Consider the following 15,046-nt stretch of genomic DNA (forward strand, 5'->3'; position numbering starts at 1 on the left):
TTGTTGATTAACACATCCAGCAAAGAGCTGGCAGCTACCAGACTCGGAATCAGGAAAATCATCAATATGCAGAAATGATGGGTTCTGGGGAGCATATCATTTAGACCGTTTCACTTCTTTATTGCTTTTGTTTTCTTTGTCCCAGTAAGCACAGATTCTCTGGTTGAAGTGGTGATAGGGCCTGGGCCTTGACCCATTCATGTTTTTTGCCCTAGGGATCTCTGAGAATTTAAACTGTGCTACGGTTCAGCCCTTTCATTTCACATGTAAAGAAATGGGTCTTGCGCGTTGACATCCTCGAGATGACTAGAGAGAAACTCAGAGGCACCTTGGAGTAGACAGGGTGCTGTTAGAGGCGGTCTGTGCAAGCATGTGCAACAGCAGCCTCTTTTCCTTCATAACAACTTTTGGAGACGAGAGAAATTTATCTCTTAACTCACTGTGTACGTCATAGTGTGGCTCAGAATGCCCTTCGTGTCCTTTGTATTTCACTGGGGATTTCCAAAACTTGCTGGGAGGGATAGGGGAGTGCAATGTGTCACAAGCAAAGGCTTTAGAAAGGTGGTCATAAAGGAAAGACAGGGAGAATGGTGAGCAATTTGGTGAGGAAATTAGAGGGGAAGAATATGTATTTTTCTAAAGGTGCTTGAGGCACGCGTGGAATGACAGACCAGAAGGCAAACAATGATGGGCTCTGAAACAATAAGGAGACTCTGCCAAATTTGCCCTAAGATTTGATCTGATAATGTCATAAGAAGGGCCCTTTTCTCCCTCATACTTAGAACAAAAAAAAAAAAAAACTGTATGTGTGAATTCAGACAAATGTTAAATATCGAATGAAATCAGCAAGTGATACGTTCGGTCCTGACCGTGCGTGGATTGGTTCGCATCTGTCCGAGAAGGAAGTGTGGTATGGTAGGAAAAGCAGAGGCTGGTCTGTGATGCTGGCAGCTTCCCTGGCGTTGGGCACGGGGGTGGGTGGGTGGGGAGCTGCTTCTATCTTGGGGCCGTTTTCTCAGCTATTCAACTAGATAGTTGTAGTTGAGAGCTAAAGTTTTTGAATTTCCCCAAATGTTAAGTCATTGACCGTAAAGAATTTAACACAGGAGTTCCATGGCTGAGATCAGTGTAGAATTTTAGCTTTCTAGTTCTTAGAAATTACGATTCAGTCTTACCACCTTATTGTTCATATGTAGGAAACTTAGTCATTTTGTTGATTTTCTTTTTTTCCCTCCTGTTTAACAGAACACAGAACATCGTCATCCAGGTTGTGAACACATTGAAGGGCTTTTCACTTGCCCAGGAAGTGTGTGAAACTACTACCCATGTGCTCGCCGGCAAGCCTCTGCGCACTCTGAATGTGCTGCTGGGAATTGCCCGTGGCTGCTGGGTTCTCTCTTATGAGTGGGTAAGCATTTGTGTGAGCAAATGTTGGACGTACATATGTTACAACAGAAGGTGTTTTGATAGACGCAGTCTCCCCAAGACGGTGACACTAGATCACTAGATTTGCACTTGGCTAATTTGCACACTTTCCTATGAGCAGTAGACACCATGTTCCTGTTGTGTCCTTGAACCCCCTCTCCCTTTGGGTCTCCACCTTCAGCCACTGCTGATCGCGCGGCAGCAGGCGTGTGGACCGAGAGCAGAAGAGTGGCCGTCCAGATACAGACCTCAGCCACTGGCAGAAATAAGATTAGAACAGGCTTGGAATGAAAACACAAAATGCGTGTTCTCACAGTCAAATGAACTTTCTTCTGTGTTTGACCAAGAAATAATGTGACCTATGTTAGTGATGGTTTAAAAAGCCAAAAGAATTCAGTGATTGTTTTTACAGATGGATTTACTTAGGATGAAACATGTTCATTTAATCCCATTTGGATATGTTTTATCTTACGCATATCTATCTGTAACATTACTTGCCCTTATTTCTGTGCATTGAAGGTAGATTGTTTTTTTAATCATTGTTTTCTTTATTCATAGAAATTGAGATTGTTTGTTCTCTTTCTATTTTTACTTTGGTCCTCAACCTATGGTCACTCCAAAGCACTGACGTCTGATGAGAGTACAGTCATTTGTGACTTGTGTTACTACTATATTGCATCTGCTACATATCCACCCTCCTTCCTCTTCTCCCTAACAACGTATCATATTAATACTGTGTTAATTTAAACCGGTAGAATTATAATACACAAACAAGCTACAGATGGATTTTTAAGAACGGCTCTGGTCTTTTTCCGGGGTCATGACTTAACCCTGCAGCTTTCTGGTCCAAGATGTTTGTGACATTAGCGCTTAAAGTCATGAAGTGGAAAAGTTTGAAATTCTATCCCCCCAACACAAAAGTACGATTTTCATTGGTGACAGTTGGTGACTACCATACTTCATTATGTGTTTGTACTGATCCACATTTATTTGTAAGAAATATCATTTATAACTCCAGCTTCCATGAATGAATACCCTGCCTTCTTTTCGTCAATTCACAGTGTTTCTGTATCTTTATCAGCTAGCTCTTCCTTCCCTCATGTCTCAGAGGAAAAAATGTTCTTTATCATTTGTGAGGATATACATCTATGCCTGATTCTGTACCCGACCTATTCTTCTGGGACTCTGAGCAGAGAAGTCAGACATGAGAATCAGCATTTACTGTTGCCATGCGTAAAGACCAACTCCCTAGCTGCCTCCATGTTTATGCTCAATGTACTGCCAATATTCTCCCCCTAATAATACATAGAAACAGAGCCAGATGCAAATTTAACATATGGTTACTATATGTGGGATTAACCACTACACGTTAGAAAGGCAAGAAGTCGAATGTGTTATTTGGTGAACTTCCAGTGCTCAGGCAGAACTGGGCCACTTGGTCACATGAGTGAATGAATGAAGTACAGGTGCAATCAGGTAAGAAAATCAAATAAAATACATTTAGGTTAGAGTGGAAGAAATGGCACTGTGTCTGTTTGTAGACACCGTGATTGTCCATGTAGACAATCCCAAGAAATCTACAAAAAAACTCTTAGAACATATTACCAGGATACAAAGATGTAATCATACAGGGTCAACATTGAAATACTTAAGTGTAATCTAACATAAAAATATCTGCAGGGTCTGTATGCTTAAAACTATAAAACACGGGTTTAAAACAATCTATGAACTAACAAAGGGAGAGACATACTATGTTCATGGATTGGAAGACTCAGTGTAGTTAAAATGTCGTTCTTCCCCAAAACAGTTTACAGATTCAACACATTCCCAATCAAATCTCAGAATAATTCTTTGAAAATAGAGACAAATTGATTATTTATGTATACACATGTATAGTTTAGAATCAGGATAAAAATCTTCATGACCCAGATTTAGGTGGAGAGTTCTCAGATGCAACATGAGAAGCATGATGTGTAAAAGGAAAAGTGATAAATGACACTTCATCAAATGTAAAAATTTATACTCTGTGAAGAACATTATGAGGAACCCAATATAAAACATTTCCAGGGGCGCCTGGGTGGCTCAGTCGGTTAAGCCTCCGACTTCGGCTCAGGTCATGATCTCACGGTCTGTGAGTTCGAGCCCCGCGTCGGGCTCTGTGCTGACAGCTCAGAGCCTGGAGCCTGTTTCGGATTCTGTGTCTCCCTCTCTTTCTCTCTCTCTCTGACCCTCCCTCATTCATGCTCTGTCTCTCTCTGTCTCAAAAATAAATAAACGTTAAAAAAAAATTAAAAAAAATAAAAAAATAAAACATTTCCATGTATCACCTGGTAAAAGAATTGAAACTGTATAAAGAACTCTCAAATCTCAAAAATAAGAAACAACCCAAACAAAAAAATAGCCAAAGGCATTTTCAAAACAATCTTTTATGTATTTATTTTGAAAGAGAGTGCACACAAGTTGAAGAGGGGCAGAGAGATGGAGAGAAGCCCCCAAGCAAGCTCCAAGCTGTCAGTGCATAGCCTGACACTTGGCTCGATATCATGAACCCATGAGATCATGACCTGAGCCAAAACCAAGAGTCATGTGTTTAACTGACTGAACCACCCAGGTGCATCCCATAAGCATTATTTGAACACTCTACCAAAGATACAAAGGTGAAAAGATGCTCAATATCATTAGAGAAATAAAATTTGCAGCCACAGTGAGGTACCGGCACACGTTTAATAAAACGGCTAAATAATAGAATATGTCAACAGATCCTCCAGCAAAGATGCAGAGCACCTGAGCCCTTGTACACTGCTGGTGAGGGTGGAAGGTGGTATGGCTATTCTGGAAAATGGTTGGGACGTTTTACATGAAGTTCAATGTATATTCACCATGTCACTCAGCAACCCGGCTCTGAGGTGTTTGCCTTAGGGAAATGAAAGCTCATGCTCACACAAGAATCTGTACCTGAAGATTTGTAACAGCTTTGCTCATAATCACGAAAACCTGGCAACAGCACTGATGTCCCTCAGTGGGTGAATATGGATAAGCAAACCATCCTTCCATATTGTGGAATACTGCTCAGTAATAAAAGACAGCAGTGATGCCTGCCACAACGTGGGTGAATCTCTTGCCTTGTGGGCTGCCTTCTGGTGAACCAGCTGGCCTCAGGGTAGGATGGTCTCCTCAGTGGGGCTGCCCTGAGGTACGCCTCCACCAGACGTACCCGCTTCTCCCACAGGACCCCAGGCCTCCAGGTGTCGAGCTGTTGGCGTTTCCAGGCAGCTCCTAAAAGTCAGCCCTCCAGATCTAGCCTGTGAAGTGCTGACTGCTACAATGGGGCAGAATCTCAAAGGCAGGAACAGTGTGTTGAGGTTCACCAAGAGGAGAAGTGGTAGATGAGACAAGAGAGCCAGATGGTGAAGACACCTTGGCCGTGGTGAAGTCCTTGGGTTATATTCCTTGTGTCATGATGAGCTATCAGAAAGTTTATGTCCAGGGAGTGAGATGCTATGACCTGTGTTGTTCAAAGGGTGGTGGCTGCTGTGTGGAGAACTTACCGTGGGGAAGAAAGAATAGCATCAGAGTATATGCCGGCAGATTGTTGCCTTAGTATCCCAGTGAGAAAAAACCACAGCTTAGACTGGGTGGCAAGACACTCTCTGATTTGGACAATACTAGGAGGTTGGGGTTCAGGGATAGGCTGCAGGTCGTGAGGGGACTTGATGGTTTAACAAAGATCCTTTGTGATTTAAGAGGAACCTATTACCATGGGGTTCCCTTTCATCTTGTGTACCAAGAGAGGCGTCATGAAGCCTGTGAGAGAAGCCAGTGCCAAGACAAGACACAGCCAAGGTGGCACATGCCATCCCATACCGGGAGTCACCTGAACTATGAATCTGGCAAGAGGAACCCTGCTAGTTTGATGCAACGGCCTCTGCTCCCTCTGGCTCCCACTGATTGCATTCCAAGTGCTGGTAGCACCAAGAGTACACAAGTCACCCATGGACCCTTGCCAGATGGTCAACCAGCCAGGCCGGAAGCAATTCTCTTAAATATGCATAAGGCGGCACCACCTTGAGTAATTTCTTCTTCTAAAGGGTCCATGGTACTGCATTAGTTTCCTATGGCTGCTGTGGCCATTTACCAGAATTGTATTGGCTTAAAAACAGCACAGATTTATTCTCTTATGGTTTTGGAGGTTGTAAGTCCAAAATAGGTTTCACTGGACTCAAGCCAAGGTGTTGTCAGTGCCTCATTCTCTCTGGAATCTATAGGGGAGAGACTTGTTACCTGCATTTTCCAGTTTTAAAGGCTACATGCATTCCTTGGCTTGTGGCCCCTTCCAGCAGTCACATCCTTCTGACTTCTGTTTCTGTTGTCACACCTCCTCTGACTTCTTGCCTCTATCTTTGACTTATAAGGACTCTTATGGTCTCATGGGGCCAACCTGGATACTCCAGGATAGCTCCCCATCTCAAGATCCCTAACGTCATTGCATCTGTAACGTCCCTTTCACCATGGAAGGTAACATATTATCAGATTTGGAGGCTCAGCTGTAGACAGCTTTGGGGAGGGCATCATTCTGCAATCAAGTACAAGTACATTCTGCCATAAGTACAAATGCATTAATTCCTGAAGCACCATATTCCACGCTTCATTGTACCTCAGGTTGCTGACTTTTAATTGGTTTGAATTCTGTAAGGATAAGCTTTAAGAAAGCTTAGAAAGATGGAGAGGGTAAATGGCCATGTGAAGAGGCAGAGCTTAGAGTGATGTCTCTACAAGCCAAGGAATGCCAAGGATTTCCAGCAGCCAAGGGACTCTTGGACCACATTCTCCCTTAGAGCATCCCGAAGGAACCAGTTCTGCCAATGCATTCCTTTAGGACTTCTTGTCTCCAGAGGTGGCTTTGTTGATTATAAACAAGAAGAAAGACAGTTGAGAAATTAAGAAAACAATAAAGAATAAAATAGTTCACCTTGGGTCTCTGACTATTTTGAAGCTGTCCATGTTCCTTCATGCTTACTGGGTGATGCTGGCAGGGAGCTAGGTTAACCTGAAGAGGGAGGGCCAGCTATGTGGACTTCCAAGACAAGAACAAAGGCAGGACGGAGACAGAACTGTAACAGTACTGAACCCTGAGAGCCTTCCTCTGAGTTTTAAAGCTTGCAAAGTAGTGCATGAAAGCATTCACTTAATTTTTTTTTTGATTTTTTTCATGTTTATTTATTTTTGAGAGACAGAGCACGAGCCGGGGAGAGGCAGAGAGAGAGGGAGACACAGAATGCGAAGCAGGCTCCAGGCTCTGAGCTGTCAGCACGGAGCCCGATGTGGGGCTCAAACTCATGAACCACAAGATCATGACCTGAGCTGAAGTTGGACACTTAACCGCCTGAGCCACCCAGGCGCCCCCAGTTAATATTTTTAACTAACACACTGTATATACCAGTATAGTGATTTTAAATAGTGATGAAGCAGCGACCTGAACATTTACTGTTACTTTTCCCATACTAAGCTACTGATCAAGCCACTGTTACTTCTATAAGGTATGACTTCTGACAGTTTCATATATTTTATATTACCTTCTGCTGGGAAGACCAAAATCAACAAATAGTTATTCAGAGAGAATACCTATGCAAGTTGATTCACTGTTTAAATACCTACAGTGAAAATACACATCCGCACACATAGGTAAACACATACATATGCGTTCTCTTTGGAGGTCCCCAAGTATTTCCATTATAGTATTACCATCATTTACAATGTCCCAATTGGCAGTACATTTACATTAAGATTATTTTGAAATAGAAGACTCACAAGACTGTAACACAAGATCCAGGCCTCTGATGTTTTCACAGTTCGTAGGATGATAACATGAAACAAGAGGAAGATAATTGACTACGGGAAAGTTCGACACCAGGCTACGTGGCCAGCCTCAAATCTGGTGATTTCACCAACCGAAAGTTGAGCCCCCATCCCCGCACAAAGCTGGAATAGACCTGGTTGACCTGCCCGGGTGCTGGGAACAGAAGTCCTTCTCACCAAGCCGCACTTACCGGTGTGCGAGATGGAGCCACGTACAGCACGTCCCCCACAGGATTATGTGAGCGCTGGGAGTTAAATGCATACAGTGCTCACGGCAGCGACTGGCAGAAAGTGAGAACCTGACAAATGCCAGCCTTAGAACAGAAGTGACAGTGTCTCCAATTCCCACAAAGAGCTACCGGGATCAGTTACTATCTGTGTCATGGGTTTCGTGCACAGAAAGACTGCATTAACCCTACAATTTAAAAAGATACTTTTTCTCTGGTCCAGTGGTATCTTTGCCATGGACAGTCCAGCCCGTCCTCGTTAGCACCCAGGAACATCCGTGAAGGCTCCTGAGCACCACAGGCACGTAGGAGTTTGAGGGACCTGAGAAGGGCACCCTTGCATATCCAGAGGTATTTCAGTATAATTGGAAACTCCACTTATGTCAAAGCCACCGTAGTACTGATTTTCGTATATACTTTGGCCTTCTCCAGAACCATCAGGGCACAATTGCTGAAAGGGATCACTTTCACATTTTAAGAGTGATAGTTCTGGCATTCGTATCTTTCTAAGAAAACAGCGACAGACATTGCTTTGCCAGTGATGCCTAAACACTTCCTTACTTGTGAGAAGAACCAATTCCTAAGAAATTGAGAAGGACCAGATCGGCTGTGGCTGAAAGTAAAATGCCTGTTTGTGTATTCGTGCCACACCGGGGATGACTGGGAAATGTTTCGTCTAGCTGGCCTTGCGTGTTTATTGATTTTAATGGGTTCTTGCTGACTTGCACTCTTAAGGGAAAAAAAAAAGTTTAGAAATGAACCGAATCTCTTTCCCTGTTTATGTCACTTAAATAAGACAAAGATAGTGACTTCTTCCATGGCCTCCCTCCTTTAATTTCCTAAAAACTGCAGTCACACACAGGCGCCTGGGTGGCTCAGTCAGTTGAGCATCTGACTTCAGCTCAGGTCACGATCTCATGGTTTGTGGGTTCGAGCCCCGTGTCAGACTCTGTGTCAGCAGCTTGGAGCCCGGAGCTTTCTTCAGATTCTGTGTCTCCCTCTCCCTCCCCAACTTGTGCTCTCTCTCTCTCTTTCTCAAAAATAAACATTTAAAAATATATATTAAAAACTGCAGTTGCACAAACATAAACTTTTTTTTTAAGTAATCTCTACACCCAACATGGGGCTCAAACTCATGCATGATCAATTTTTTTGAGAGAGGATAGCCTCCATTGTCATTAGTAAAGCCAGCCCACATAATTTCTAAAGCTCAGTACACAGTATAATGTTCATCTGCAACTTGTGTATGACTTGAGATGTGAATTCCATATCTCAGGTTTCTTTTAGGATCAAGATTTGAAGCATCCATATGATATACTTCAAGGACCACATTGTCTTTGTGTAAAGGAATGACTCTCTCTGTCTCTGTCTCTGTCTCTTTCTCTCTGTGGTCCCCCTCCTTTTTTCCTTGTCCCCAATGCAATTTGGGGGATTCTTAAAATATTCTTTTTGGCTAGCTGTATAAGCTTGCCTCCAAGAAAAACATTACTGAGAATGTTTTTATTTTAGGGTTTGTGTGGTATTCTCTGGAAATTGCTTGTAAAGGAGCATTCTAGCAGTTCTTTAAAATTAGATGGTTGTATGTGGCCCAGTTAGTCATATAAAAAAAAAAAAAGGTCATTTTATAACAAACTTCAGTTTGAATTTTTTATTTAAAAAAAAATTTTTTTTTTTGAAGCCCGTGTTGGCAATTTCTACGTGTTTACAGCGGTTAGAACTCCCATTGTTCGGCCCGCTGTTTTCAGCAAAGAGAATAACTTGTGCTTTTCCTGCTTCGTGACTGAATTGTCTGGCAGATACAGAGAAATAGAAAACCGTGTCAGGAGTTGCTCTGTTTCCTATTCGTGGGAGACAGGAAGTAACACAACAGAAAAATAAAGAAATTGATTTGACCAAAGTATCCCTGTAGACCAAAGCTTTTTTGTCATGTTGTGTTTAAGCACAGTGCTGTGTGAATTCTTTAGAGACCCTGTCTTCTGCCTCTCATGTATTTGGTGTTTCCACCCTTTTCCCCTGACTTAGCTGTAACTCTTCATGTTCAGTGAAAGGCATTGGGAGACCCTGTGAACAAGGCTTCTTCCTTCCGGCTCCCAATGCATTTAGCCCCATCTCCTTTTCCAAGACACGGCATAGGACTTGAGGAGTCATTCAGCCTGTATTCAGGTCAAAACAGGTTGGTTCCGAACAGCTTATGAACAAGACTTGATGGCAGAGTTTTAAAGCCAGATCAGTTGTAAATGCAAATAAGAGCTTCGGTCAGTTCTACAGCCAGATTTCAGGACAGTTTAACTATTAACAAAAGAACAAAAAACACTTTATAATCAGTGTTTCATAAATCAAAAGATGATGTCATAATGAGTTGATTTTCTTGAAACAATGTGATTCAGTGTTGGCTTCCTCGCGCTGGATTCAGTAAGCGGTGCGTCTGAGTTAATTGGTGCAAACATAGAATCGAAGGTCAGAATCAGAATGCAGCCCGTGGTTCACCCAGTCTGGGCCTCTTGTTTGCCAAGAGGAAGCTGAGTTGCTCTCCTGGTGTTATCACCAGTGGTAGAATCGGGCCTTGAGTGTAGGATTGTCACTGGTGTTCTAGTCCATTACGTTGCCTTCTCAAGACTATTTAAAAAGAATCATCTTGAAAACCATTCTCTCTCTCTCTCTCTCTCTTTTTGTTCTACCTTAATTTCTGAGCACATTCTAAGAATAAGGTTTAGACAGAATGAACTTGGTGTACCACATTTGTCACTAGGGTTTTTGAGCTGTTTTCTTAAGTTCTCTCTAACATTTATTGGCTACAACCATGTGCTAGGCACTTATAATACTAAGCTGACTAAGGTCTACAGCTTGGTTCTTTGATCCCTCATTGGCCTGATTCCAAAGTTCTCTTTACTGTGCCACAGATTATAGCTTGGTAAAGTACTTACACTTTAAAAAACATTTTCATATCCACTGTTTCACTGGGTTCTTAGAGAATGTTTTTGCAACAGAGAAGGACCCTGTTTGTGTTTAGTGATGGAGACACTAGGAGGAAAAAAAAAAAAACACTTGTCTGACTTGAATGTGGATCTTTGAAACAGTCTTCCTCAAGGCATCGTCCAAAGCAGTGGCTGTAAGTAGTCATGTCAAAGTGCACCTGCGTTATGACCTCTCATTATTCACACAATGGATTCTGTTTGTGGAGAGACTGTGGTGTTTCGCTCCTTTCACTGAAGTAGTTCCTGAAAACTGCCCGCACTCTTGCTCTGCAGAGCCTCACATGAGATGCAGCGGAACCGACCCTTGACACCCCAGGGCATAGGTGGTCCTGTTCACATCCCCCACCCTGTCTGCCATCCCTTTGGTTCATCCTGGCAATTCCTCAGGTGTGCTTTTTTTCCCCGCATTGGAGGCATAGTGCTTTCCTAGTTCCATAATCCCATGATTGAGGACAGGTGAGAAAAGGTGATTGCCCTGGAAAATCGAGGGCTTTGGTGTTGCGTTTCATGAGAATATCTGAGAAGGTTTGTGAACAGGACCGTGATGATCACAGTTTAAAGGAGAGTTCTTTTTGAGAGCAAGAAGTGTGTGAAGTCACTCTGGACACAGCCATTGACTATAGTATGAGTGAGGTTCCTTTGCCATTTTCTGGAATTCATAGCTTTATGTTAACAATTCATTCTTTAATGTTATAAAGTGCTAGACAGATCCTAATTAATACACCTGACACACGAAAGCAAGTGCACAGGTCCTGAAGCTGAGACTTTGTGTGGAAGAGAAAGCCGTGAGGCATTTTGAGTGAGGAGAAGAAGGAGAGGTATTTGGAGAGGCTTTCAGGGACCAGAGCATGGCTCTGGAGGTCATGATCGGGTGTTTGGAGTATTTTAACTAGAGAGTGACAGGCTTTTGTCTGTCTCGCTTCTATGTAAGGAATGGATTGCAGAAAGGTAACAGTAAGCAGAGTGACCAGAAGGAGGCAGTTTTGATCAGATATGCTGGCCATGACCAGCATAATGCAGAGAAGCTATCAGACTGGTGTACTTTTTAGGAAGATCTAACAGGATTTGATAATACATAGTATGTGGGACTAGAGAAGTCACGATGGCTCCTACCTAAATTTTTTACCCGAGCCTCTGAGGGTAGATAGTGGTGCCATTTACTGAGGCAGGAAATATTGGGGGAGAAAAATGTTTGAGGTTTGGGGTATAATAAGAAATTCTGATGTGTACATATTGAGTGTGAGATTCCTATTAGGCATTCAAGTAGAGATATCACACAATATCACATAGGGGGGTGTGTGTGTGTGTGTGTGTGTGTGTGTGTGTGTGTGTGTTTTCAGGGTAAAGGTTAGTACTATACATATTCCTTTGGGAGCCATTAGTGCATAGATGGAACAAAAGCCATGGTATCTAGGGAGTGAGTGTATAGTGAGGAGAGAAGTGAGTTTAACACTGAGCCCCAGGCTGTGCCAACATTTAACAGTTGAGAAAGAGGAGGACAAGCAAGCAAGGGAGACTGAGAAACATCAGGTGGCCCTGAGGAGAGTGTGATGCTCAGGTAGAGGAGGAACTGTCTCGGGAAGGAGAGTGTATTTGACCACACACACAAATGCTGTAAGGCCAATACTGTGAAGGCAGAGGACCAGCCATTGGACTTGAGCAGATGGTTGCTCTCAGGAGCCTTGGCAACAGCAAGTGCAATGATGAGGAGGTTGAACAGTAAGTAAAGAGCTGGAAATGGCACAACTATTTCTAGATCTCTTGTTGCAAGTGGATCAGAGACATAGGTCCTGGTAGCTGGATGGGGCAACATGAAATATGATGAAAGCTCTGGGAGGTGGCCAGCTGAAAGATGATATTTCCGGCGCTTGACAATTTGATTTTATCACAGCGAGTTGGGAGTGTGCTTGTGGAGCACCTGAACCTATTGGTGTAGCAGGAAGGAAGAAACTAGATTGAGGTTATGTCTGTTAAAGGAAAAGGTGCCATATTTGGCAAACAGTTTAAATGGATGAGGCTGAGAATCAGCAAATCAAGAGATTCAGCTTTGTTTGATACATCGCTGCCCATCCCTTTCAAAATGATGGCCATCAGGGACCACACTGTGTTTGTTTAACTTGGCACATCTCATGCCAGTTCTTAATTTCTCTAAACCTCAAGTAATCTCTTTCTTGCCTTACCATTGAAGACTGTAGGACTTCCACTATGGTTGATACCGAGTTGCGTCACAAATTCCAAGCTCATTTTTAGAAACAGATTTCAGCTGTTCTTACAGGTGCATCTTTATCTCACTTCTGCAACTTTCTGTTGAGTTCCCCAGTTGTCTTTTCTGACGCCCAGTGAAACTGTTCTCATTTTCAGTAACAACACAGAATATCTTAACTTTAGGTTCTCATCAGAAAAATGCAGCCATGATTTGAGGCACTGGGACTTCTTGAACATAGTTTTTAGCTATCTGTCATTTGCATGTCCTTTTAGGTATCTGTCAGTAATGGTGGGGACATTGTTAGCTCTCCCTTCTTTTAGGTTTCTAAGCTCTGTCCCCAAGTTAAAATAGATGGCCAAAGAACATCACTCTTGAACTCTGTGTCTGCATAAGAACCTCTGTGAATTAGGCTTTAGTGATAACATTAGGTTTTGAAGAGAGCTGATGTAAGAAATACCAGATTTTAGACAACTGGCATACGTGCTTCAAAACTGTAGTTGACAATATTGTACGTTTTGCTACCTGACGCTGTCTATGTATGATCTACACAATACATTTCTCCTAAAATTCATTGCCCTGGAATGTTCTCTACAGAAAACTTTTTAGGCTTTTCTTTACCAGAGAATGAGAAATTTGTAACTAAAAGTGGTTTTGTCCACTGAAATAATAGCTTGCCTTAGATGCATGGTAGAGTTATCAGTTCCATGACAGAAACCTTAGTTCTTTTGAGTTGGTTGTCTTTCTGACCACTGGAGAGTGCCCTTCAGTGCACAGAGAAATACGTCTCCACCAAATTTTGTTTTATGTAATTCTTTTTTTTTAAGATTTTATTTTTAAATAATCTCTACACCCAATGTGGGGTTTCAACTCACAACCTCAAGATCAAGAGTCACATGCTTCACCAACTGAGCCAGCCAAACCCCCTTATGTAATTTTTTTTTTATTTTGGTTTCATCAGATAAATCACAAAACAAGAAAGAATAGTATACAAATACTTCATTCTATTCACAGTTTTTTAATTGAAGTGTAAGTGATGTATTAGTTTCAGGCATACAACATAATGATTCGACATTTGTTACGTATTGTGAAATGATTGCCACAATAGGTCTATTTAACATCCGTCACCATACATTTTTTTTTTCTTGTGATGGGAACTTTTAAGATCTACTGTCTTAGCAATTTTCAAATAGTCACCATGATGTACATTACATCTCCATTACTTGTTTATTTTGTAGCTGGAAGTTTGTATCCTTTGACCTTCACCGATTTCTGATATACCCTATATACTTTATTGTGGTAGAACGTTTGTTTCAATTGTTAAATTTTAAACAATATTTTTTGTTGGTACAACTTACTTAGAGATAGCCATACCCTTCTTAGCACAAGAGACTAGGGCAAAATAAAAGAGACTGACTCTTGGCAAAAGAGACTAGGCACAAGAGACCAGGGCACAAGAGACTCCTTCAAACATAAAAGCAGAATTTCTTTAACGGACCTGGTTATTTAGCAAAATACAAGCTCTTTGAGGGCAGAGACTGTACCTGTCTTTTCTCACCTGGCCTAGGACCCAGGGTGGAGCTGGAACACAACACATACTTGTTGAATGAGTAAGTGAGTTGGTAGATGACCAAACATACTTATTTCTTTAAAGATCCCTGGAACTTTTAGGGCGCATGGGTGGCTCACTCGGTTAAGCACCTGACTTCGGCTCAGGTCATGATCTCACAGCTCGTGAGTTTGAGCCTCGCATTGGGCTCTGTGCTGACAGCTCAGGGTCTGGAGCCTGCTTTGGATTCTGTGTCTCCCTCTCTCTCTGTCTCACCCCCCGCTTGCAGTCTGTCTCTCTCTGTCTCTCAAAAATAAATAAACGGTAAAAAAAAATTACAAAATCCCCAGAACTTCTGTTTGCCTCTGATGAGCTAAAAATGTCATATAAAAACATTGTACATCATTATAAATTATGAAAGTACCCATGCAGTTCATGATTTTCTTGTTAAAATTCATGAAAATAAGATGACCTGATGCTCTCATTTAAGAAAAAAAATCTTTACAACTTAAATTCACAGAAAGAATAAGAAACAGTGGTTGTTCTTAGTAGCCATAATATTTGGCTTATTGTCTATGATGGTAATAATAATTTCTACTTTGTTTTTCATACACTGAAGTGATGTTTCTGATGTTTGTTTTAGTTACATTGGAATGTGTTATATTTATTTCTTTGTTTTCATTTTGATAAGAAAAGTACGAGCTTGTGTTATTTATAAAGATGCTTGGACTTCACATGGAAGTATGCTGGTGAAATGCTGGGTCACCCTGGTCTTTGCTTAGCAATGTGTAAAAAGTGGCTCATAGTGGCC

At 42.0% G+C, this 15,046-nt stretch overlaps 1 protein-coding gene across 7 annotated transcripts in view; it reads left to right on the forward strand.

The window, feature by feature from the left end:
* MCPH1 (microcephalin 1) overlaps window positions 1–15,046 on the forward strand; it is a 271,189-nt gene that overhangs the window by 104,352 nt on the left and 151,791 nt on the right. For all 7 annotated transcript variants that reach the window (XM_045055128.1, XM_045055125.1, XM_045055126.1 and 4 more), the window contains 1 exon segment: window positions 1,246–1,408. In XM_045055128.1, coding sequence (XP_044911063.1) covers window positions 1,246–1,408 — 163 coding nt within the window.

The sequence above is a fragment of the Felis catus genome, chromosome B1 (genome assembly GCF_018350175.1).
Source record: "Felis catus isolate Fca126 chromosome B1, F.catus_Fca126_mat1.0, whole genome shotgun sequence".
NCBI classification, from domain to species: domain Eukaryota; kingdom Metazoa; phylum Chordata; class Mammalia; order Carnivora; family Felidae; genus Felis; species Felis catus.